Source organism: Rattus norvegicus, chromosome 3 (assembly GCF_021556685.1).
Source record: "Rattus norvegicus strain SHRSP/BbbUtx chromosome 3, alternate assembly SHRSP_T2T, whole genome shotgun sequence".
NCBI classification, from domain to species: Eukaryota; Metazoa; Chordata; class Mammalia; order Rodentia; family Muridae; genus Rattus; species Rattus norvegicus.
The window spans coordinates 155,394,649-155,416,798 of NC_141536.1; the positions used below are offsets into that span (position 1 = coordinate 155,394,649).

At 46.6% G+C, this 22,150-nt stretch overlaps 1 protein-coding gene across 2 annotated transcripts in view; it reads left to right on the forward strand.

Annotated features, from left to right (window-relative positions):
• The window catches only part of Arfgef2 (ARF guanine nucleotide exchange factor 2), an 86,342-nt gene extending 64,695 nt beyond the window's left edge, over window positions 1-21,647 (forward strand). For both annotated transcript variants that reach the window (NM_181083.3, NM_001430231.1), the window contains 9 exon segments: window positions 2,006-2,141; window positions 3,282-3,420; window positions 3,528-3,582; window positions 6,245-6,359; window positions 9,588-9,718; window positions 13,873-14,041; window positions 15,459-15,597; window positions 17,371-17,488; window positions 18,288-21,647. In NM_181083.3, coding sequence (NP_851597.2) covers window positions 2,006-2,141; window positions 3,282-3,420; window positions 3,528-3,582; window positions 6,245-6,359; window positions 9,588-9,718; window positions 13,873-14,041; window positions 15,459-15,597; window positions 17,371-17,488; window positions 18,288-18,461 — 1,176 coding nt within the window. In that variant the 3' untranslated portion in view covers window positions 18,462-21,647.
• The last annotated feature ends 503 nt before the right edge of the window (window positions 21,648-22,150 follow it).

Here is a 22,150-nt window from a genome sequence, read left to right on the forward strand (position 1 = left end):
CAGGGTTTTGTTTTTGCAACACCCAACCCCCAGCACTGGCTTTTCACATAGATTCTAGAGGTTGAATTCAGTCCTCATGCTTGCTGGGCAAGAACTTTCCCCAGGTAGGCCACCTCCTCAGCTCTGAGGTGATACTTCTGGAAAATCACTTGTACTTGGGTCCTCATTTCTTGAGGACAGGAAGCCTGTGGGCTTACCTGTGCACTCATGTCCGCACACCAAGCTCCTTGCTTGTCTGTCGCAGACTATGGGGACTCCTGTCTCTCCACACCACTCCGGCCCTTTGACTTTAGTTTCAGTGCTCTGCACCTGCAGAGGCGCTTCCTGGGTGACCAGGTCACGTGCGTCCTGCCACCACAGATCACCATGCTCTTCCTATTGTGGCCTGGCTTTTTGTCCTGTGTCATTGGCCTTTTCCCAATTGCTTCCTCTTCTGTTTGTTGAATGGCTGGATTTGGTTGGTTTTTTATTTGTGTGTGTGTGTTTGATACGGGATCTCGTCTTCTAGCCTGGGTGAGCCCGGAAGTCACTTTGTAGCTGTTGCTTTTTCTTTGGTATTTATATTTTTATTTAGGTTTTGTGTGTGTGTGTGTGTGTGTGTGTGTGTGTGTGTGTGTGTGTGTGTGTGTGTGTGTGTGTTGGCGGGCATATAGGGGAGGGTCCTGTTGAGACAGGGTTTTTTTCTGTGTAATAGCCCTGACTGTCCTCCATATATAGATCAGGCTAGCCTCAAACTCGAAATTCTGCCTGCTTCTGCCTCACAGATGCTGGTATTAAGGAAGTGCGCCACCAATGTCCTCTAACTGTTCCCACATTCTCCCTGCATACCTGACTTTGTTCTTTCTCTTTGTCTTAAAACACACACACACACACACACACATACACACACACACACACACACACACACACACACACACACAATCAAAACAAACAAGTAAAAGACCAAAAAGACACACACACACAACAAAAAAATCAAAACAAAACACAAAGTCCACCAAAAAAGCCAGGGAGTCTACTCCATGTTGGCCTGCACTGAGTAACTCCCAGACCCGGTGTCTCTACTGAGGAAAGCAGATTTACCCTTTCCTGGCAGCTGTCAATTGCAAATGGCTTCTTGGTCAGGGGTTGGACCCTGTTGGCCAGCACCTGTGCTGGTCTTTACTTAAGCTCTTAAGTTACCAGGTCTTCAGTTTTGTTTCCTTCTGGCATTTATTTTGAGAACCCTGTTTAGTGACACTTCCCTTTTCTGTGACTGTGGAAAAATTTTTATATTTCTCTGGTCCTTTTATGCAGTCATTTTTCAAAAAAGTGTGTGTGTGTGCATGTGTGTATGTGTTTGTGTGTATGTGCATGTGTGTGTGTGTGAATGTATGTGTGAATGTGTGTGTATATGTGTGTGTGAATGTTTGTGTATATGTGTGTATGTGCATGTGTGTATGTGTGAATGTGTGTGTATATGTGTGTGAGTGTGTATGTGTGTGTGAGTGTGTGTGTGTGAGTGTGAGTGAGTGTGTGCACACATATAGGCCAGGATAAGGTGTTGGGTGACCTCCTCTTTCATATTCCATTATTACATTGAGTCAGGCCTCCTGGTGAATGTGAGACTCCCATTTTCTCGACTTGGCAAGCCCAAGTACTATATCGCCTTCAGCCCTTCCCACAGACGGGGTGACAGGTCACAGACATGGGTGACAGGAACCTGGGATGACAAGCTTGTTACAGGGTGTGGGATCTGAGACTCCAGCTCTCGTGATTGCCTGCAAGTGCTCTCCCAGCCATTTTCTAGCCCTGTATGCAGCTGTCTTTATTTCCACAGCTTATTTTAAGGGACAGTTTATAGCACTTGTGAGTCTACAGTGCAGGTATCACACACATGTGCAGTTTTCAGAGTATGAATGTCATGGTGGTGGACATCTTCGTAAACATTTGCTCACACTCCCTTACAAGAGTAGCCATCTTACCCCAGAGATGTTGGTTTTGAAGATTCGTCTTTTTTTCCTTTCAGAAATCAGAGTGGATGACGACCACCTGCAATCACGCACTGTATGCTATTTGTGACGTATTCACCCAGTTCTACGAGGCTTTGCATGAAGTGCTTCTCTCCGATGTGTTTGCACAGCTGCAGTGGTGCGTGAAGCAAGGTATTCATTAAGTGGGGGGAGGAGGCAGCATTTCCTTTTACAGAGTCTTTATGAGAGACTCTGCTTCTGTCTATCAAAGTATAAATACAGTGCCAAGGGACACTATACAATCTAATCCACTAGTCCCTTCCTTCCCAGGTTGGTTTATAAAGCACATTTTAAAGATGGATTTTGTCATTTTTGTTTTAAAAAGTGAGACACTTCTGTGCTTTCAAGGTTTTTTAATTAATTTATTTTATGTCTAGACTTCACTTTCCCCCTCCCTTTTCTCCTCCCAGCCCATGTCTTCCATCCCTCCGTGTGTTCATGTGCTGTTCCTGTAATTCCCTTCTTGCAAGTTTAGTGTTTGTAATTTTTTGTAATAAACTCTTTTTAAAGGTCTTTGGAGTTACTATTACCAGCTTCATCATCAGTGGACATTTTGTTTGAGTGGTTGTGTGTTCATGTTAGTGTGTATCGGATAAAGACCAGGGACCCCTCAGACCTGGATCCCATTTTGGCCTAGGGCAAAGTTAAGTTTATTTTGAAAAGCGACTCCTTTTCATTTTCTCTCTGTGTAGCCCTGGCTGTACTGGACTTGATTTGTAGACTGGACTGGCCTCAGAGTTACAGGGACTCGCCTACCTCTGCATCCCAGGGCCTGGGGTCAAAGGTGTGTGCCACTGTGCCCGTCTGGCAAAAAAATGACTTGAGTTTTAAAAGAAGCAGCAAATAATTGTACTATTTTGAGAGCAAAAATTGTTAAGGTAGTTAGTAATTAAATCAGAAACACTACTTTTATGCATCTTATGCCATTTCCTTTGTGTGAGCAACAAAATACCCCTACCCTCAGCAGAACTGACTGAATCATTGTACTTCTTAAAAAAGTTTTTTTTTTAATTGTATGTGCATGGGTATTCTTTCTACATGTGTGTCTGTGCACCATGTGTGTACCAGATGTCCACGAAGGCCAGAAGAGATCCCCTGAGATGGCGTCCTTCCGCTCTAACAGTTGACTCTTCATAGCCTGGCTTCATTAAAGCTTACGGACTCCAGCTGCGACCCCCGCCTCACAGTGTCAGATAGAGACCGTGGCCTGCAGACAGGGTGTGTTTGGTTGGTATCAGGACAGCAGGTCAAGTTTAACATTGACTCTTGCAGATAACGAGCAGTTGGCCCGCTCGGGTACGAATTGCTTAGAGAACCTAGTGATATCCAATGGAGAGAAGTTCAGCCCTGCTGTCTGGGATGAAACCTGCAATTGCATGTTGGATATTTTCAGAACCACCATCCCACATGTGTAAGTGCTAAGGCGTGTGGGGTGTGGCCGTGCGACCAGGGGCTGTATACTGCCAGGCTCCCTGGTGCAGTGAACCCTGATCTCCGTTTTCTCTCCTGTTCTTTAAGTTTGCTGACGTGGAGACCTGCGGGGATGGAGGAGGAGGTGTCAGATAGACATCTGGTAGGTTCCTTTATTCTCTTTTCCTATCTCAATAATGCTCGTCAGCCTAGGCTCGGAAGACAGCTCAGTGGGTAAAGGGGTTGCCACCCAGCCCAGTACTCTAGACCCACATGGTGCAGAAAGGGAAGTTGACCCCCACAGGCACCAGGCTGCCTCCTGCCCCACCCCAATACATAAAATAAGCAAATAAGAATGTAATTAAAACATCAGTCATCCTGTGTGTTTTGAAGCTTTATTATGGGAATGAAAAGTTTATTTAATCTAAAATTAATGTGCCTGCTGGGTGTGAGGGAAGCACATCTTTGCTCCCAGCACTTAGATCTCTGAGTTCTAGGCCAGCCAGGGACTACATAGTGAGCCTCTGTGCCCCAAGAGAATTAATAGGCTTTTATCATTTCCCACAAAGTACAGAAAGCGTTTTTTAAAATAGTCTCCTGTGGGCAGTAGTAGCATACCTTTAATCCCAGCACTCAGAAGGCAGAGGTAGGTGGGTTTCTATGAGTTCAAGGCCAGCCTTGTCTAAAGAACAAGTTTCAGGACAGTCAAAGTTAGCCTGTCTCAAAACAAAACAAAATAAAAAGAATATGGGGCTGGGCTATAAAGGTGGTTCAGTGATTAAGAGCACTGACTGCAGGGTTGGGGATTTAGCTCAGTGGTAGAGCGCTTGCCTAGCAAGCGCAAGGCCCGGGGTTCGGTCCCCAGCTCTGAAAAAAAAGAAAAAAAAAGAAGAAAAAAAAAAAAAAAAGCACTGATTGCTCTTCCAGAGGTCCTAAGTTCAATTCCCAGCAACCCCGTGGTGGCTCACAACCATCTGTAATGAGATCTGATGCCCTTTTCTGGTGTGTCTGGAGACAGCTACAGTGTACTCACATATAATAAATAAATAAACTTAAGAAAAAAATTAGGGCTTAAACTTGAAGATGGGTAAAGTCAAAATTTATTCTATTTTTATTCTTGAAGTTTTTGAAAATTGTGTGCATGTGTGTGATGTGTGTGCGGTATGTATGGTGTGTGTGCATGTGTGGTGTGTGTGTGGGGGCGTGGGGTGTGTATGTATTGTAGTGTGTGTATGGTGTGTGTGGTATGTGTACATATCTGTGGTGTGTATGTGTTGTGATGTGCGTGCGTGTGTGTGTGTGTGTGTGTGTGTGTGTGTGGTGTAGGTCAGAAGATAGCTAGAGGAGTTGATTCTAGGCATCACCATGTTGGATCCAGGAATGACCTTAGGTCATCATACATAGTGGCAAGTGCTTTTATCTACTGAGCCATGGAAAGTAAAGCAAGGTATTTAAACATCTGGTTTTGCTGAGTAAGGTGGTACTCGCCTTTAGTACTCACCTCCCAGCACTCAGGCGGCAAGGGCAAATGGATCTCTGCAAGTTCAAGCCCAGCCTGATCTACGGAGTGATTATGACAGCCAGGACTACAGAGTGGGAACCTTGTCTCCCAAACCCTAAAAATAAACAAACATTTTCTTTCTTTCTTTTTTTTTTTTTTAAGATTTTATTTATTATGTATACAGCGTTCCACCTGCATGTACACGTGCAGGCCAGAAGAGGGCATCAGATCTCATTACAGATGGTTGTGAGCCACCATGTGGTTGCTGGGAATTGAACTCATGACCTCTGGAAGAGCAGACAGTACTCTCTTTTTTTTTTTTTTTTTTTTTTCTTTTCTTTTCGGAGCTGGGGACCGAGGCCTTGTGCTTGCTAGGCAAGCGCTCTACCACTGAGCTAAATCCCCAACCCCAGACAGTACTCTTAACCTCTGAGCCATCTCTCCAGCCTCCCATTTTCTTCTTTCTTAATTCTGTCTGTCTGTGTGTGTGTGTGTGTGTGTGTGTGTGTGAGAGAGAGAGAGACAGAGACAGAGACAGAGACAGAGAGACAGAGAGAGAATGAGACAGAGAGAATGAGAACATGCCTGCTTTGGTACACTTGTGGAGTAAGTTCTTTGTTTCCATCACGTGGGTCCTAGGGATCAGATTTGGGTCATGAGGCCCAGCAGCAGGCCTTTATTTACCTGCTGTGCCGTCTTGTCAGCCTTTCCTTTTTTCTTAGAAAAGACAGCATTTAATTAAGGTTGGCTCACAGGTTCAGAGGTTCAGTCCATTATCATCAAGGCAGGGCGTCCAGGGAGACATGGCGCTGAAGGAGCTGAGAGTTCTACATCTTGTTCCAAAGGGAACCCAACACTTTTTTTTAATTGTTTTTATGTTTTCATTTTAATATCAGTAGAAGAAAAAAAACAGCTACAACATTGCTGATTTAATTTTGAACTTGACCTAATTTTTATCTGTTACACTCAGGCCTGGTGGTGATAGCGCACACCTTTAATCACAGCGCTCAGGAGGCAGGGGCAGGTGGATCTCATGAGTTTGAGGCCAGCCTGCTCTACAGTGAGTTCTAAGACAGCCAAAGCCATCTTGAGAGAACACAGAGAAACCCTGTTTGGGGTCGGGGAGGTAGAAAGAAAGACAGAAAGAGAGAGAAGAAAGGAAAGAAATCTGCCACACTCATCTCTGTAATGTGTAGAGAAATGTTTGAATAGGAGAATGTGAAATTTTAACTGAATTTAATATGGAGCCCTGATGTTGAGAGTAGCATCTGCACTGGACCCAGAAGAGCAGTAAACATCGTCATTCTTTTCTGGTTTGCATTAGGACGTGGACCTGGACCGCCAGTCTTTAAGCAGCATAGACAGAAACGCCTCGGAGAGAGGACAGAGCCAGCTGTCTAACCCCACTGATGACAGCTGGAAGGGAGCACCGTATGCAAGTAAGATCTTTTGCTCTGGGTGCATTTTCAGTATTTTAGTTGACATCACAGTTATGTGTCTCACGTATTGGAAATCACAGAGCTGCCAGCTGGATACATCTTCCTCCCCGCTTCTCTCTCCTGTGCCACAGTGTGCCAGGCTCTCTCTGAAGTCACTTCATCCATGCGCCTGCAAATGCATGCATATACACAATTCACAAACGCACCAGCACACACACGCCCCTCTCCTTTATGCCAGTTATGGGGTAGTGTGCACTACCCGCTTGTCACTCAGTGCATCGTTAGCCATCGATACATGAAGGTTACACATCCTTTCACACTGTTGCCTGCTGTCCAACAGACGCATCTTTGTTTAAATAGGTCTTAATGATGGACACTTCGTTTGTGACTCTCACCCTTGGGTACTGTTCTTCATGACATAGTTTATTACACGTCATTAGTTAGAAAATTCCTAGAAATTAACTAGCACTGGGGTAGGGGTAAGAAGAGGGTTTGATATTTTGACAGATGTTTCCAAATTGCCACCTGCTAGGGTTACATTTGTTTGCATCATCTTTGGAAGTATCTCAATAAAATCATATGTCTTCGGAATGATTTTCTGTTTTAAATTGATTGACTGGAACCTTTTTCCATGTGCACGAGAGCCCACTGTGCGTCTGTCACACCCACCTGGGGCTGTGGGTGCTCTGCAAACCAGTCCTAGCTATTTCTCTGGTTTATCTCTTAATGTTGCTCATGGAGAGTTTTACTCTCACTTTCTGAAAAGTAGCTTTAAGAACTGGAATGTGGACTGGAAAGATGGCTCAGTAGTTAAGAGCACTGGCCACTCTTCAGAGATCCTAGATTCCCAGCACCAACAAGGTGGTCCACACCCATCTATAATCAGTCCCATGGGATCCAGTTCCTTCTTCTGGTATGCAGACTTCCATGTAGACATCACACCCACACACATGAAATAAACAAATTTTTGAAAAAAAAGAACTGGCCTTGGCGTAGAGCACCATGATGCGTGCCTTATTCCTAGCAGGTGGATTTCTGGGTCTGATGCCTCTCCCTGATCTGTACAGCCAGTTCCAGGCCATCCTGGGCTGCACTGTCAGACCCTGTGATGTGATGTGCCAGGCACTGTCATTCATTCTTCTACTGGCCTTTGAAGAAGCCACTTTGATTTGAATGGCAGGTGCCATAATTCACCAATGTGTAGTAGACAGGCCACACGCACGTGCTTTCGGCAGATGGAGGAGTCAGAACTTCCAAGTGTTATGTTCTGTCTGAAGGGGGGCCCCATCCTTTTGTCTTCAGGACAGCCCCAGCACAGTAGGGTAAAGGGGAGGGTGACCACTGCTACCTTCCAAAGAAGTAAAAGTCACCTTGAAATCCATTAAAAGGCTCTTGGGACTGAGGTACTGTCCTTGGGAATCTGCTCACAGCCAGTCCCTCCGCATTCGGGGAGAAGGGTGTCTGATTTCCATCACCCTAGCTAGGTCATTAGTTGGGCAGGGTCAGGTATAAATCCCTTCCAGTAGGAGAATACTCAGGGCAGCAGCTAGATGTCATCTGGAGAGGCATTTTGAACCGGAGCTACTGCTGGGCCTCCAGCTAACAGTTCTTTCTCCTGCCTTCCTAACCTTACCTCGCTTCCGAGCCCCACGTCTTTATACAATTTCTTTTTAAGTCTAGCTGGCCTGAAACTGCAGTCGCCCCATTCTGCCTCAGCCTCCAGAGTGAAATGGCCACCGTACTCTGGCTATGTAGTGTGGATGTTTGTGTGTGTGTTTGAGACAAGGCCTCTCTCTGTAGTCCTGGCTGTCCTGGAGCTCGCTCTTTAGATCAGGTTGACTTGGATCTCACAGAGTTCCGTTTGCCTGTGCTTCCCAAATGCTGGAATTAGAAGTGTGCCATCACTCCTGGCTAATTTCAAAGTTAAAATTCATTTGGGGGCTGGAGAGATGACTCAGCAGTTAAGAGCACTGGCTGCTCTCATAGAGGACCTGAGTTTGATTCTCATTTCTGCAAGACTTCAGTCCTGGTGTCCTCTGAGCGCCAGGCACACACATGGGACAGACATACATGCAGGCAAAACAATCATACATTCAACAACAAACACTATTCTAGGTGTTGCTGGAGACTGAACCAATGAATTCTCAAGCCAGGAAAACATTCTAGCACAGAACTGAATCCTCAACCCCTCAAAAGTGGAAACATTCTGCATAGAGGATTGTTCTGTGCTTGTAGACTGTTGCACCCATGTTTAAAGATAGAACACAGTTGCTTTCTCTTTTCCTGTCCCTAGAGCTGACTGTTGAACTCCCCCACCATCTTAGTTCTCTCTCGTGCACTGGGAGAAAGTCTTTCACTTTACCATAGTGGATCACAAATCAGCTGGCACTTGAGTTTCCTAAAGCCCTGGAGCTGGAGACACAGGGGTAGACGGAGTCAGTCTTCAGTTGCAGATGTCATTGTGGATGTGAACAGGGAAGGCAGGATAAAGAACTGTGACCAATGAAAGCTTCACCACCCCACAGAGTACCTCCTCATACCTTCTCCAGGAGTGCGAATCAAATCCAGACCCTCATGGGTGCAAGTCCCCTAAAGAGTAGGTGTAGAGAAATAGGACATGCAGAAGGCACCACTGGAAAAACAGTGGCTCAGAAACTAAGAACTTAGAAGAGCTCCCCTCTCCCACCTCCCGCCCAAGCTGAGGGGAGCCTGCTCACAGAGGCTGGCTGGCTGGCTGGCTGGCTGGCTGGCTGGCTGGCTGGCTGGCTGGCTTCAGCGCCCTGCTCACCTGCTGCAAGGATGCCGTCCACACTGTGTGCCCGAGAGCTGTGGCTGACAGTGAAACTTGCTGATGACCCACGATCTGCACAGTTAACTCTCCTGCAGACCTTCGCAGCTTCCTTCCTTCCTTTCCAATTTTCTGTAATTCTCCTCTTTCCTCATCCCTTTTTCTTTCTTTCTTTTTCTCCTTTTGTTGTTTAATAACCGTATTTTGGACAGACATTTCCTGGCATTTTATTTAAATTGCAGTTCAACCCTGCTGCTCCTCCGCCTGCGGGTGTCACTCTTAGGTCTTAGCTAGTGTCTCCAGTGCTCAGGACTGGGAGGTAGGGTTTTCATCCATGCCCATGCCCCCCTTCTCCCCTGCACCAAGAAGTGCTGGGTACACAGGAGCTCAGGGAAGAGTGCCAAGTCATCGTCAGGGTTAATCTTTATCATCTGATGTAGATCAGAAACTGCTGGCCAGCCTTCTCATCAAGTGTGTGGTTCAGCTGGAGCTGATACAGACCATTGACAACATCGTGTTCTACCCTGCGACCAGCAAAAAGGAGGATGCAGAGCACATGGTTGCTGCCCAGGTAAACACCCCAGGGCCTGGGCTGGAGCAGTCTTGTCTGTGGGAGGCTGTGAGCAGCAGCATTGTTGGAAGCAGCACAGATGGTCAGTCCCTGCCCGTCATCCTGGGCTCTACCCAGCCTCACCTTTAGAAGCATTGTGTCGGTCACTGGAGATTGGGCACCAGGAAACAGCATATGCCACAGAGACAGAACACTGAAAGTCAAAGGTCTGTGATCCCCTGAGCTACAACACCGTTCAGATGCCACCCTCCCTTGGTGCTAGGGAGTGTGTTATTTATCCCAGGGATGACTTTGTACTGTCTCTGTACCACTTCTCCATCCATAACTAGGGAAGCCGGGTGAGGGCACATGCCTGAGATGCCAGAACTCAGTAGGCTAAGGTCAGAAATGTGCCATGAGTTCAAGGCCTTCCTGGGCTACAGAGTGAGAACTTTTTTAAAACAACACATGTGAGGAGAGCAAGCCTGGTATAGTGAGGCACGCTGGCAATCCCAGTAGTCGGGAGGTGGAAGCAGGGAACATAAGCCCAAGGCCACAGATTTGGCTACACGGCCAGTTTGAGGCTAGCCTGAGCTACATGAGGCCTTGTTTCAAAAATCACAAACAGAAAAATCAAGCCAGAGAATAAAAAGAAAACAGAACAAACTGTGAGGGGGCAATATGCATGTAGAGCACCCTGCAGCCAGTGCTGCATACGGTTCAGTGGGTGAGCGTCTGCTCCTGAGCCTGCCAACCAGAGTTTGGCCCCAGGCCCAGCTCCCCACTGAGCTCCATACATGTGCTGTGGCCCCTCAGAGGCTAGCGTGCTCTGAACGAGGGGCTGCGGTCAACCAGAAACCTCTAACAGCCACACCCCTGCCTCAACCCTGCTGTTGTCAAAGTGGATAATTACTGCTGACTTTAATACATTTGCGTGTTCAAATCTGTCCATTTTCTGTCTTTTTGGTTTTTTTGTTTTTGTTTTTCCAGACAGGATTCTCTGTGTAGCCCTGGATGTTCTGGAGCTCACTCTAGACCAGGCTGGCCTCCAACTCAGAGATCCACATGCCTCTGTCTCCTGAGTGCTGGGGTTCAGGTGTGCTTTCATTTTTGCTAACTGTGCAGTTTAGTCATTTGTTCTTATAAGGGTGTGCAGACACTGCCAGTGTCATTTGAGAATGTGTTGACCCCTTCTGAGAACAACACTGTGGCCATCAGCAGTCCCCCCTTCCTGACCCTGAGAGTTACTCATCAACTTTCTATCTCTGGATTTGCCTGTTCAGACCATCTTATTTATATAGCGTGAGTCCATTGACCTAGCAGAATGTTTGGGTTTATTTGTATTACACAGAACGGTATTTCTTTTACATGTGGGTGACTTAACATCCTGCCTTGACCATTCCATAGCACAGTTGCTTCTCTGGCCATTATGGCTAATCTGGGTATAGCAGGATTATATATCCGAAGGTCAGGGCTTCTGATAACCTCAACACTCCAGAAACTAAATCAAGCCACTACTCAGCAGTACTTTTACTCATTAAAAAAGAAAAATGTACCCTGACCCCAACCTTTAATCCCTGTACTTGGGAGGCAGAGGCATGTGGATCTGTGTGAGTGTGACGCCAGCATGGTCTAGAGTGAGTTCCAGGACAGGCAGGTCTACACAGAGAAGAAGCCCTATCTTAGAGAGAGAGAGAGAGAGAGAGAGAGAGAGAGAGAGAGAGAGAGAGAGAGAGAGAGAGAGAGAGAGAGAGACAGACAGAGACAAAGATCCCATTGCAAACGTGTGGTTGCTGGGAATTGAACTCAGGTCCTCTGGAAGAGCAGCCAGTGTTCTTAACTGCTGAGCCGGCTCTCCAGCCTTGTTCTATCAGTTCTCTAATGAGCGTGTTTCTTGGGTAGATCCTACGAGCTGAATGGCTTGATCACGTGATGATTATGTGTTTAAGTTTACAAAGTTTGAAAAAGTGGCGACACAGGTGCACACTCCCATCGTGTGGGGTTCGAGTCTGCAGCGCCCTCCAGTGGCGGTCACTTCTGTCCCCACAAGTTTTCACCCTGGTGTTTCCTCCTTGTTACACTCTGTGCAGCTGTCACCCTCTCTGGTCCCTCCCCACTCAATAAACTCCTCTACTTCCATGTCCTGTCTTTTTCTTCCTCACCGTTTTAAAATTACTGCTTTACCATTAAGACCGTCACATGAACACAGCACATGCTTGTTCCTTACTAGAGAAACTCTTCTCTCCCTTTCTATGCCCACTTTCAGCTCCTTTCTTTTAATATTTTTTGGACAGGCTTTCTCTGTGTAGCCCTGGCTGTCCTAGAACTCACTCTGTAGACCAGGCTGCCTTCGAACCCACAGAGATCTGAGTGCCTCTGCCTCCTGAGGGCTGGGACTAAAAGTGTGTGCCACCACACCTTTCAGGTTCTTGAATGTCTTTGAAACACATCAAAAGGAAAAGAAGTCCAGGGTCACAAGTTTTCTCTGTCCTTTGTGGTTTTGATGCCAGATTTAGGAAAACATTTTCCAGTTCAAGTTCACAAAGATTTAGGCTTACAGTTGTGTTTGGTTGGGTTTTGTGGGTTTGTTTTCCAGTCCGCCTTCCTTTCCAGCCCCAGTGCAGTAACTGGTGCACAGGACTGTAGAACTATGTGTTAGGAGGTTTTGTGGGCTTTTCTTTCTTTCTTTCTTTCTTTCTTTCTCTCTCTCTCTCTCTCTCTCTCTCTCTCTCTCTCTCTCTCTTTCTTTCTTTCTTTTTTTACTTTTATGTGTATGGGAGCTTTGCCTGAATTCTGTGTACTTAGTGCGTGCCTGTGCCCAAGGAGGCCAGAAGGGGGCACCAGATCCCTTGGAACTGGAGTTAAAGCCAGTTGTGAGCCACCGTGTGGGTGCTGGGATCAGCCAGTGCTCTTCAACCACCGAGCCCTCTTTCCCGCCTCTTTGAGAAGTTTATTTAAGTGGCCAGGTATGGTGGTGCACACTTCTAATCTCAACACGGGAGGCAGTGGCAGTCGTATCAATGAATTCTAGGCTGGCCTGGTCAACTGAGTTGAGTCCTAGGACAGCCAGGGCTGTGTAAAAGAGACCCATTCTCAAGGTGGGGGGAGCTTTATATAAGGTTTACTCTTAGATCTTTACATGTATTTATGGTTCTTGTTAATGATGTAAGGCAGCAGTTGGATTTTGTCTCTGGCATGTGATGGTCACATGTCCTCAGCAAGGTCGGATACAATCTTTTCTTTCCCTGGTGAGTTTTCCTGGCACTTGTGTTAGAAGTCAGTTTACCATCAGTATAAGAGCAATTTCTCCATGCTGTCTAATTCACCTGCATCTACCTGTGTGCCAGCACCACACTATCCTGACTACTGGAGCTTTTAGCATGTTTTGGAAGCTGAGCATGCCATCTCTCCAATATTTTCAATATTTTAGCCCCCAATACACTTTCGAGATTTACCTGTCAACACAGATCATATATGGAGTTTAATATCAGCTTTATAAAATAGGGGCTCACTGTACAGATCAGACTGGCCTGGAGCTCTATGTGTAGCCCAGGCTAGCCTTGATGTGGGCTGTAAACATCCTGTCTCAGCTGGGATGACAGGTGTGTGTCTGCACATATGGCATCAGCTGGGATTGCTCCAGAATTACAGATCCACTCGGGACTATTTACTGTCTTCTCTCTTCAGCCAGTTATGAAGACCACAGCGGAATCCTAGAAATCTCACGAGATACAGAGATCTCGGACCTGTCTCAGATTTCAGGCTCTACATTGACTAACAATTTGGAGCACTTTACATGTGTTTAGATGTTTTTTTCCTTCAGGGCTGACAGCAGTTATGCTTGAGGTCACCTGAGTTCCAAGGACTTGCTAGGCTTTTCCCTCCATTCAGTAATGCTTGGGACCCAGGCCTCTGTCACGCTGACACATTTGAAAAGACACCCATAGTGCTGTCTGTGGTGAGGTACTTTCTGTACTCTGCTTATGCCACAGACACACTGACAGCATGGGAACTTGGGCCATGCACCAAGCCCAGCACCACACAGCCAGAGACAGGCTCTGAGTGGAAATGGTTCTGTGGGCGGGTCTGGAGAATTGAAATGCCTTGTCTGCCTTCCACCAGAATGCCTTGGTCCCCACTAAGCTCTTCACTCGCCATCTTGTCTTTCCCTCCAGCAAGACACACTAGATGCAGATATCCACATTGAGACGGAGAATCAGGGCATGTACAAGTTCATGTCTTCCCAGCACCTCTTCAAGCTGCTAGACTGCCTGCAGGAGTCCCATTCCTTCTCCAAGGCCTTCAACTCCAACTATGAGCAGCGGACTGTCCTCTGGCGAGCTGGTGAGGCACATGACAGGCCACACTGGCCACACCCTGAAACACCAAAGCCTACGGAGAATCCTGATACTTTAATATGCTTTAATTTCATTTTTTCTTTTGTGTAGGTGTGAGTGTTTTGCCTGCATGTATATCTGTGTCCTACATGCCTGGTGTCCAAGGAGGTTAGAAGAGGGGATTGGACCCCTGGGAAATGGAGTTTTAATTAGAGTTGTAAGCCTCTGTATATGAGTGTGTGTGTGTGTGCTGGGGACTGAACCTGAGTGCTCTGGAAAACCAGCCAGTGCTCTTAACTACTGAGCCATCTCTCTAACTTATATTTTTATGTAATATTTATTTTTCCAAGGGGGAAAAGTGTAGGAGTTTAATTATTCTGAACTTTGCAGAGACACATCACAGACTTTTGTTACTGTTCCTTAACCTTCTCCCCAAATGCCTTGTTTTGTTGAAACTGATTTTTGCTACCTTGGCTAACCTAGAACTTGCTGGTAGCTCAGGCTAGTCTAAAACTCACAGTAGTCCCCCTGTCTCAGCCTCGTGATTACTTGGATTATAGGTGTATGCCAATATGCCTCATCCTGAGGTGTTTGTTTGTTTGTTTCACACAGGGTTTCTCTGTGTAGCTCTGTCTGTCCTAGAACTCACTCTGTAGACCAGGTTGGACTCTACCTTAGAGATCTACCTGCCTCCTGAGTGCTGGGATTAAAGGTGTACACTGCCATGCCTGGTTTAAGTCACCGTTTTGTTTGTTTGTTTGTTTGGTTGGTTGGTTGGTTGGTTCTTTTTTTCAGAACTGGGGACCGAACCCAGGGCCTTGCGCTTCCTAGGCAAGCGCTCTACCACTGAGCTAAATCCCCAACCCCTAAGTCACCGTTTTAAACCACACTTGGAATGTCTTTTCCCTGTGAGAAAGTTTTGTTGTAGGGATTTTGTTGTCTGTAGGGATTTTTGTTCAAAATATTTGGCATATCTCTGGCTGATTGAGATTTTTATACTTTTTTTTCTTTTTAAATTGTGTGTTTATATGTCCTTTGGAGGCAAATAAAAAAGCCATCGACTTTTTTAAAAAGTGCTAGCATTCTTTTTTAAATTTAAAAATTGTATGTGCATGACATGAGAATGCATGACATGGAGGTCAGAGGATAGCTTCATGCAGTCAGTTCCCTCCTTCGACCTTTGTGTGGATTCTGGGGATTTAACTCAGGTCTGCAGGCTTGCACAGTGCCTTTACCTGCCGAGCCCTCCAGTGTCTTGAGCACTAACATTCGTAAGAGAGACTTAAGATGAGACTAATGGCCTCACCCAGCCCTGGAAAAACTGCTGTCTGCACAGGTCGTCTGCAGTCATGGCTGTACCCTCTGCCTCCCAGCACTGTCCTGGCCGCTAATGTACACTGCTGACGTGATTGCCTTACCTCTAGGCTTCAAGGGCAAGTCCAAACCAAATCTCCTCAAACAAGAAACCAGCAGCTTGGCCTGTTGCCTGAGGATCCTGTTTAGAATGTACGTTGATGAGAACCGCAGGGATTCCTGGGGCGAAATACAGCAGCGGCTTTTAACGTAAGATTGTTTTCCTGTTATTGCGGCATCCTAATTCTGTGAATGGAAAAGAGCGAGAGAGCCAGTGTGGTGACGCACGCCTTTTAGGCTGGCACTTGGGGGCAGAAGCAATGGGTCTCTTTGAGTTGCAGGCCAGCCAGGACTACATACAAGAGAGTAGGTGAGAAATAGCTTCTCAGCACCAAGCCCTGACTGGCGGCCTCCTGCTGCTGCTCCATCTCTTTCAGAGTGGAGAGTCCCCTGAGGGTAGGCAAGGCTACTCTTTTGCACTCCAGCTCCTCCTTAGGGCTGATCTCTGAGCCCTGAGACTGGGGGAGGGTAGGTTACGGTCCCCCATGGGCGGAGACCCAAGGAGCGCCTATGAGCCCTGTCACCGTTTCGTTCCTTCTATCTAGGAAGAGTGGGGATGGTAGGGTTAGCAGGATCAGCACACACAGGTGCAGTAGGCTACCAGTTTCCACCCACTTCCTGGGCATCACCAGAAGGCTGGGGAGCCTCAGGTTTTGTGTTTTTCGTTGATGCTTGGTGTGAATTTGGCCTTGTGCATTTCTACTGCTGACCTCTACACTCTGAGTGCCCGGCCTTCTTTCACTCCTCTGGAACATTAGCCACAGCGCTGACCCTGCAGGAGGGCACGGCACAGGAGCACTCAGTGCCGTTCAGTGATCTTAACTGTCAAGTGGTGTTTCAATGATCGCTACATCAATGTCGGTGTATTCTATAATGGGATATTGACAGCCGTTTGGGGAGGAGGGCTGGGTACAAAGTACAATAGCACTTGGGGCACTTGCCTACCATATTGACATTGGAGGTTCATTTCCTTCCGTTATATGCATACACACTCGAAAAACAGGGAGAGGAGAAATAGGTGACAGTATTCATATGTCCTCTAAAGTAATGGAGCTCTTTCCTCCTTCTTCACTGCTACAATCCCTTCTCTTTCCAGTTGTCTACAGGGAGGATACAATAGACCTCTGTTCCGTCTTTGGAGATAGGGTCTCATGAAGCCCAGGCTGGCCTCAGACCGACCATAAGCCAAGGATGACATTGAACTCCTGGTTTCCTGCCTCTGTCTTCTAAGTGTTGAGATTACATGCGTGCACAACCGCACCCAGCACTAAATAGTCTTGGCTGAAAGAATTATTTAATTAAAAGAAAATGGTTCTTTTCCACCCTTCCCTGTGACAAGAGTCTCCCTATATGTGACCTTAGGCTGGTCTTGAACTCACAATTCTCCTGCCTCTCTCTCCCCATACCCAGGTCATTTTTTTTTTTTAAAGATTTATTTATTTAGTGTATATGAGTACACTGTCGCTGTCTTCAGACACACCAGAAGAGGGCATCAGATCCCATTACAGATGGTTGTGAGCCACCATGTGGTTGCTGGGATTTGAACTCAGGACACAGTCAGTGCTCTTAACCACTGAGCCATTTCTCTAACCCTCCGCCCCACCAACCCCCCACCAGGTCATTTCTTAACTCAGGCCTAAAGGGTAATCACCCGCACTGGCTCCTAGCTTCTCTAGTCAGGTTGCGGTGTAACATTTAGATCTAGGAGTAGTTTGACGTGGCTCTGGAGTGAGGAAGGCATCAGTAACAGTGAGGGTGTTTACTGTGCTTCAGGCTGACAGAGCCACTGTGTCACAGAGTGGGGGCCTGGTGCCCAGGCCGCACAGCCAATGTAGGTATGCAGTAGAGCTCTGAAGGAATCTGGCTCTCCACTGGGTGTGAAGTGCCAGCTACTCACCGTCTTGACTCGCCTGTCTCTTCTAGCGTGTGCAGCGAAGCACTTGCCTATTTCATTACTGTGAACTCTGAGAGCCATCGAGAAGCCTGGACGAGCCTCCTCCTCCTCCTTCTAACCAAAACCCTCAAGATCAACGATGAAAAGGTACGAAGTGAACTCTTTTCCTCCTTAGGCTCTGGTCATGGGGTGGGAGCGCTTTCCTTCCACTCAAGATGACTGCTGGAGACAGTTCATTAGCAAAGTGGGTACCTTCAGATAAGGGCTTTTCCCAAGAACTCCAGTTGAGAGGGTGTAAAGTGTGGACTGTGTGTGACTTGGGGACAATGCTGATAGTCTCAGTACAGGAAAAGAGGCTTGAGACCATGCAGTGGTGGTGTAGAGTAGGAGCTCACTTTAAAGAATGGAAGAAGCCTTGTGGGGTTGGGGATTTAGCTCAGTGGTAGAGAGCTCGCCTAGCATGCGCAAGACCCTGGGTTCGGTCCCCAGCTCCAAAAAAAGAAAAAAAAAAAAAAAAAAAGAAGCCTTGTGAGGACAGCGAGACTTTTATAATGAAAAGAAATTCAGTATCATTAAAATGGGAGGTTGTTTGTGGGTGTTTTGTGTCAGGGCCTTATATAGCCCAGGCTAGCCTAGGACTTACTGTGATCTGAAGATCACCAGATCCTTTGGCCTCCACTTCGTCAGCACTGTCAGATATATTTATTTTACTTTATGTGGTGTTGGGGACCATGCCCAAGGCCTGTTTGCATGAGTCTTGCTTTGAGCCCAGCCTAGCCAGGAACTTGCAGTCTTTCCGTTTCAGTCCTGTACCATACACCCAGTTTCCATAGCAAGGAAAGGCAGCGGCAGTGCTCCAGGGTGTCACAGTTTAGGACACGTCTGGGAAACTGGTGCAGAAAGGAAGGCGCTGCATGGCTAACTTGGCTCTCTGCCCCGCTGCAAGTTCAAAGCCCACGCGTCAGTGTACTACCCCTACCTGTGTGAGATGATGCAGTTTGACCTGATCCCGGAGCTCCGAGCAGTTCTGCGAAAGTTCTTCCTGCGAATAGGCCTGGTGTATAAGATATGGGTTCCAGAAGAGCCATCGCAAGTGCCAGCGGCATCGACAGCATGGTAGCACCATGGCCACTGCTGTGGTTCTGTAGAATACCCGCCATGCCGTCCCAGCTGTGGAACGAGGAGCTGCCCGCCATGTTGGGGTTTGGAACTGGAGAGCAGTGGCCTGAACACTGGCCTTGTCACAGTCCCCAGCAGAGGCTCAAGGTGTCATGTATAACCATCACACACCAGTAACTGGGTGGGTGGGGAGTCTGTTCCAACCGTCATTCCATTTCACTGACTGAACTGTCAGATCTGTGGTGAGGGCCACCATTTCCTCCCGACCTCTGAGACTGGCCATAAATGATTTGTCGGAGGAAGTCACTCTCCTGGGAATCACTGAGCATTGCTGTATAGGTCCATGTTTATTAGAGAGTATTAATAAAATTCCTTGTAATCGCTAACAGCCACCTAAGTGCGCTCGGTGTTTTGTTGTTTGAATGTGTTAGAGAAATTTGAATGTTTGTGTCAGTTTTAGGTCAGCCTTGATAAAGTAGGGAAAGAGGGAGTGTTCCTTATGTCTTGTTTTGTTGTTGTTTGAGTGATTTCTGAAACGTTTTACAAAGTTATATTATTAAAAATTTGATTAAAGGCAGAGTTTAGTAGACTTAAGAGCTTGCAAGGTTTAAAGAAAACGTAGTGCCTCGTGGCTCCCTGGTTTAGTATCTTGGGGAGACAAAGTCTGTAGGAAAAAATAATCTAAAAAAGGTGTTAGCCTTCCTGAAGTGTTTGTGGGTGGATGTTCCGTTAAATTTTCCAGAATGCATTGTACATCTTTTCCTAAAATCTAGAGTATGAAATGTGATGAAAATGAAGTAATTGGCCCAGAGTTGGTTTATCTTTGAGTAAACGTTTTAGTTTTTACCTCAGCAGAGTGCTAGTATGGCTGCTTTGCAGTCCCTGTTAAAGGGACCAGCAGAGGGGGGGACCGTTCTTGTACCCCTCTCAGCCATGTATCGTGAGTGGAACTGGAGCTCCTGTGGGACTAGCACAGATGTGCTGTGACAGTGGCAGAGGTGGCACCTAGAGCTTCTGTTAACTTGAGCCAGGAGCTGGATTCTTTGACAAGATTAGATTCTGGGACCCTTTGGTTGGTAATGGTGCCATGTCCAGAACCACAGTAGAGCGACCTCTGAGTGCTCCCCACAACCACAGCAGCCAAGCTAGAAGCTTGGTCAGTTCAGAGCCTATGAGAAAAAGAGCACACGCTCCCTCGCCTGCTCACTCTCTGCTCATCCAGAGCATCCACATCATGAGGCGCATTGGAAGCAGTCAGACTTCTGCCTACATTGAGTCCTACGAATTGGGGTTGTATTGATGTCAACTCTGGTGCCTTAGAAGTTAGTCATCCTTGGGAATGTGTCTGTGAGACCGGACCCCTTCCTTTTTCTTTCTAGAGAGGGATTCTTGGTGCTTTTGCTATTTTCTCTCTTGTTTTTGGCAGCCTTGCCACATGCTCAGTTTGGCCAGCAGAATTTGGATGTTTGCTTTTCTTTCCCCAAAAGTATTTTCTCTACCAAAGCGGGGAACAAAGCAGGCTGAGGTCGTTACTGATGCACGTTGAGGGGCAGGCCTGTGGAGATATGTGACTGAGTGGAGAGCGAGAGCACATTTGACTGACCCGTCCTGGAATCCGGTGCATCTTCACAGCACACAAACCTGCACGAGACCTACTTCCTGGTGTGGCCACTCAGCCAGCCCTCAGCTGTCGGTGGTTCCTGCAGCATTTGTACCACGCATGTAATCAGGGAACATGCATGTTCAGTGGGTACATCCCACCTAAGCTGTGTCCCTGACTGGTGGCTTTCCCTCCTGTCACGTGACATTCTGCTCATCTACACTAACCCATTGCCCCCATTGTCCCTCTGTAATTTTTGCCCCTTATAGGGTAGGGAGTGTGTCAGTGCATTTTTGTCTTGCTGAAAGCCTCAACTCGAATTTCTTTATAATTATATTTTGTTCTGTAAAAGACAAACTTTTCCGAGCAATGCATTTCAGTTGTCTAGCAATAGATCTTTTAAAACAATGTCAAACCATTCAGGGTCATTTTTCTTGTCAGTGGCCAATGGCATCCCTGACCTCCAGAAACAAGCCATGCAGTGTAAATTCCTTGTGGTGAACAAGTTTGTTCATGGCAAATGTGGTTTGACACCACACAGAGCAGGGGCAACTGTGTCTCCTCACAGGATGCTGCCCTGCTGTGACATAGAAGCAATGGTGTTGTGTCTTCCAAGGCCTTACTTCTTTTTCTGAGTGCATAAGTGTTGGCTGTATGTTCTGGGTTCTCTAAAGACGTTTCTGTTCCCAAGCTGCTGTGCGGAGCAGTTTTGTTCTTTTGTCTGTTAAGGAAATCACCAGCTTTGGCATCTGACCACCAAACGATGAGTGGGAGACATGGTTTCCGATGTGCATCTTCAAACACACCCTCCCTCATGTACAACCAAAGAACAGACAATATGAAGTTGTATAGTAATATCTGCAAACACTTTCTGCCACCCCATGACTTTTGTACAAAATTCAGAGAATCTGTAAAGAACCCCCCCTCAAAAATAGGCCTAAACTCTTTCGTTGTTCTTTTGTGATTCTGGCTGTACATTTGGTGGTCTTTCTAGTTATTAAAAGAACGTGCTGACACATGTAGGTATGGCCGCCCCACTCAGGTGTTTGTGGATGCTCATGGATGCTGGGTGCAGTAGGCACTGGATCCCTCTGAACTGTCTGGCTCGTGGTGAGGCAGATAGAGCGGGGCTCACCTGTACCTGGAGCTGTGCCACTGCAGCTGTGTGGTTTGGGGAGCAGCCCCGAACGATTCCTCTGCAAACCCTCACTCTCAGAAAACCACACTCTTTGAATGTGTGGATCTTCTCAGTGTTCTGATTTTTAAAAAATTTTATCTTGCATATTTGCATCAAACATTTCTTTATGTGCAAAGTGTATGTTTTTGCTCTTTAAAACCGTCTCAGAGTTGGTTACCAGCTTCTTTGATTTCATCTATACACAATGATTAAGTGCATTTAATATCAGTAATTTAATGAAAAGCATTCCTTGCCCAATGGATGTAAACATTTTTGAAAGAATAAAGCAGAATTATATAATATGAAATGCTATGTAAAGTTTTCTATGTAAAAATATTATGTATAATACTGTTAAATACCCCATGCTTTGATCAGGTGGAAAAAGAAATCAATAAAGTTTTAAAAGTGAAGCTGTTCCTAATGTCATCGTTTATATCCCGTCAAGCCATAGGTTGGCTAGTTTGAGTTTGTTGCCATGGCGACACAAACACAAACGCATAGTTTCCAGTTGGGAATAGGGTTTGGCTCCAGACAGAGAAGATGGCTTAGGTAAAAGTGCCTGTCCAGCAAGCCTGGTGACCTGGGTCTGACCTCTGGACCCACATAAAGGGGAGACAGAGAACTCACTCCACAAAGGTTCCTATGGCCTCCACGTTTGGTGCTTCCACACACCCACACAGTCAGAAAATAAAAATTAACGCAGAAAGCAAGAAACATTCATAACAGCAGGTCGAGGTGTGGTCCCACCAGCCACTTTTCTCAGGTCCACTCCTTTGCAAGGTAGTCTTAACAAGTCTCTGGTTTTTCTCCTAACGTGAGATTCCCGGAGAACTCTAATTTGCTGGGGTTCACTGTTTGGATAGTCTGATGGTCACAGCGTGTCTCATGTACAGCTGCTGTGAGTTCAAGACTG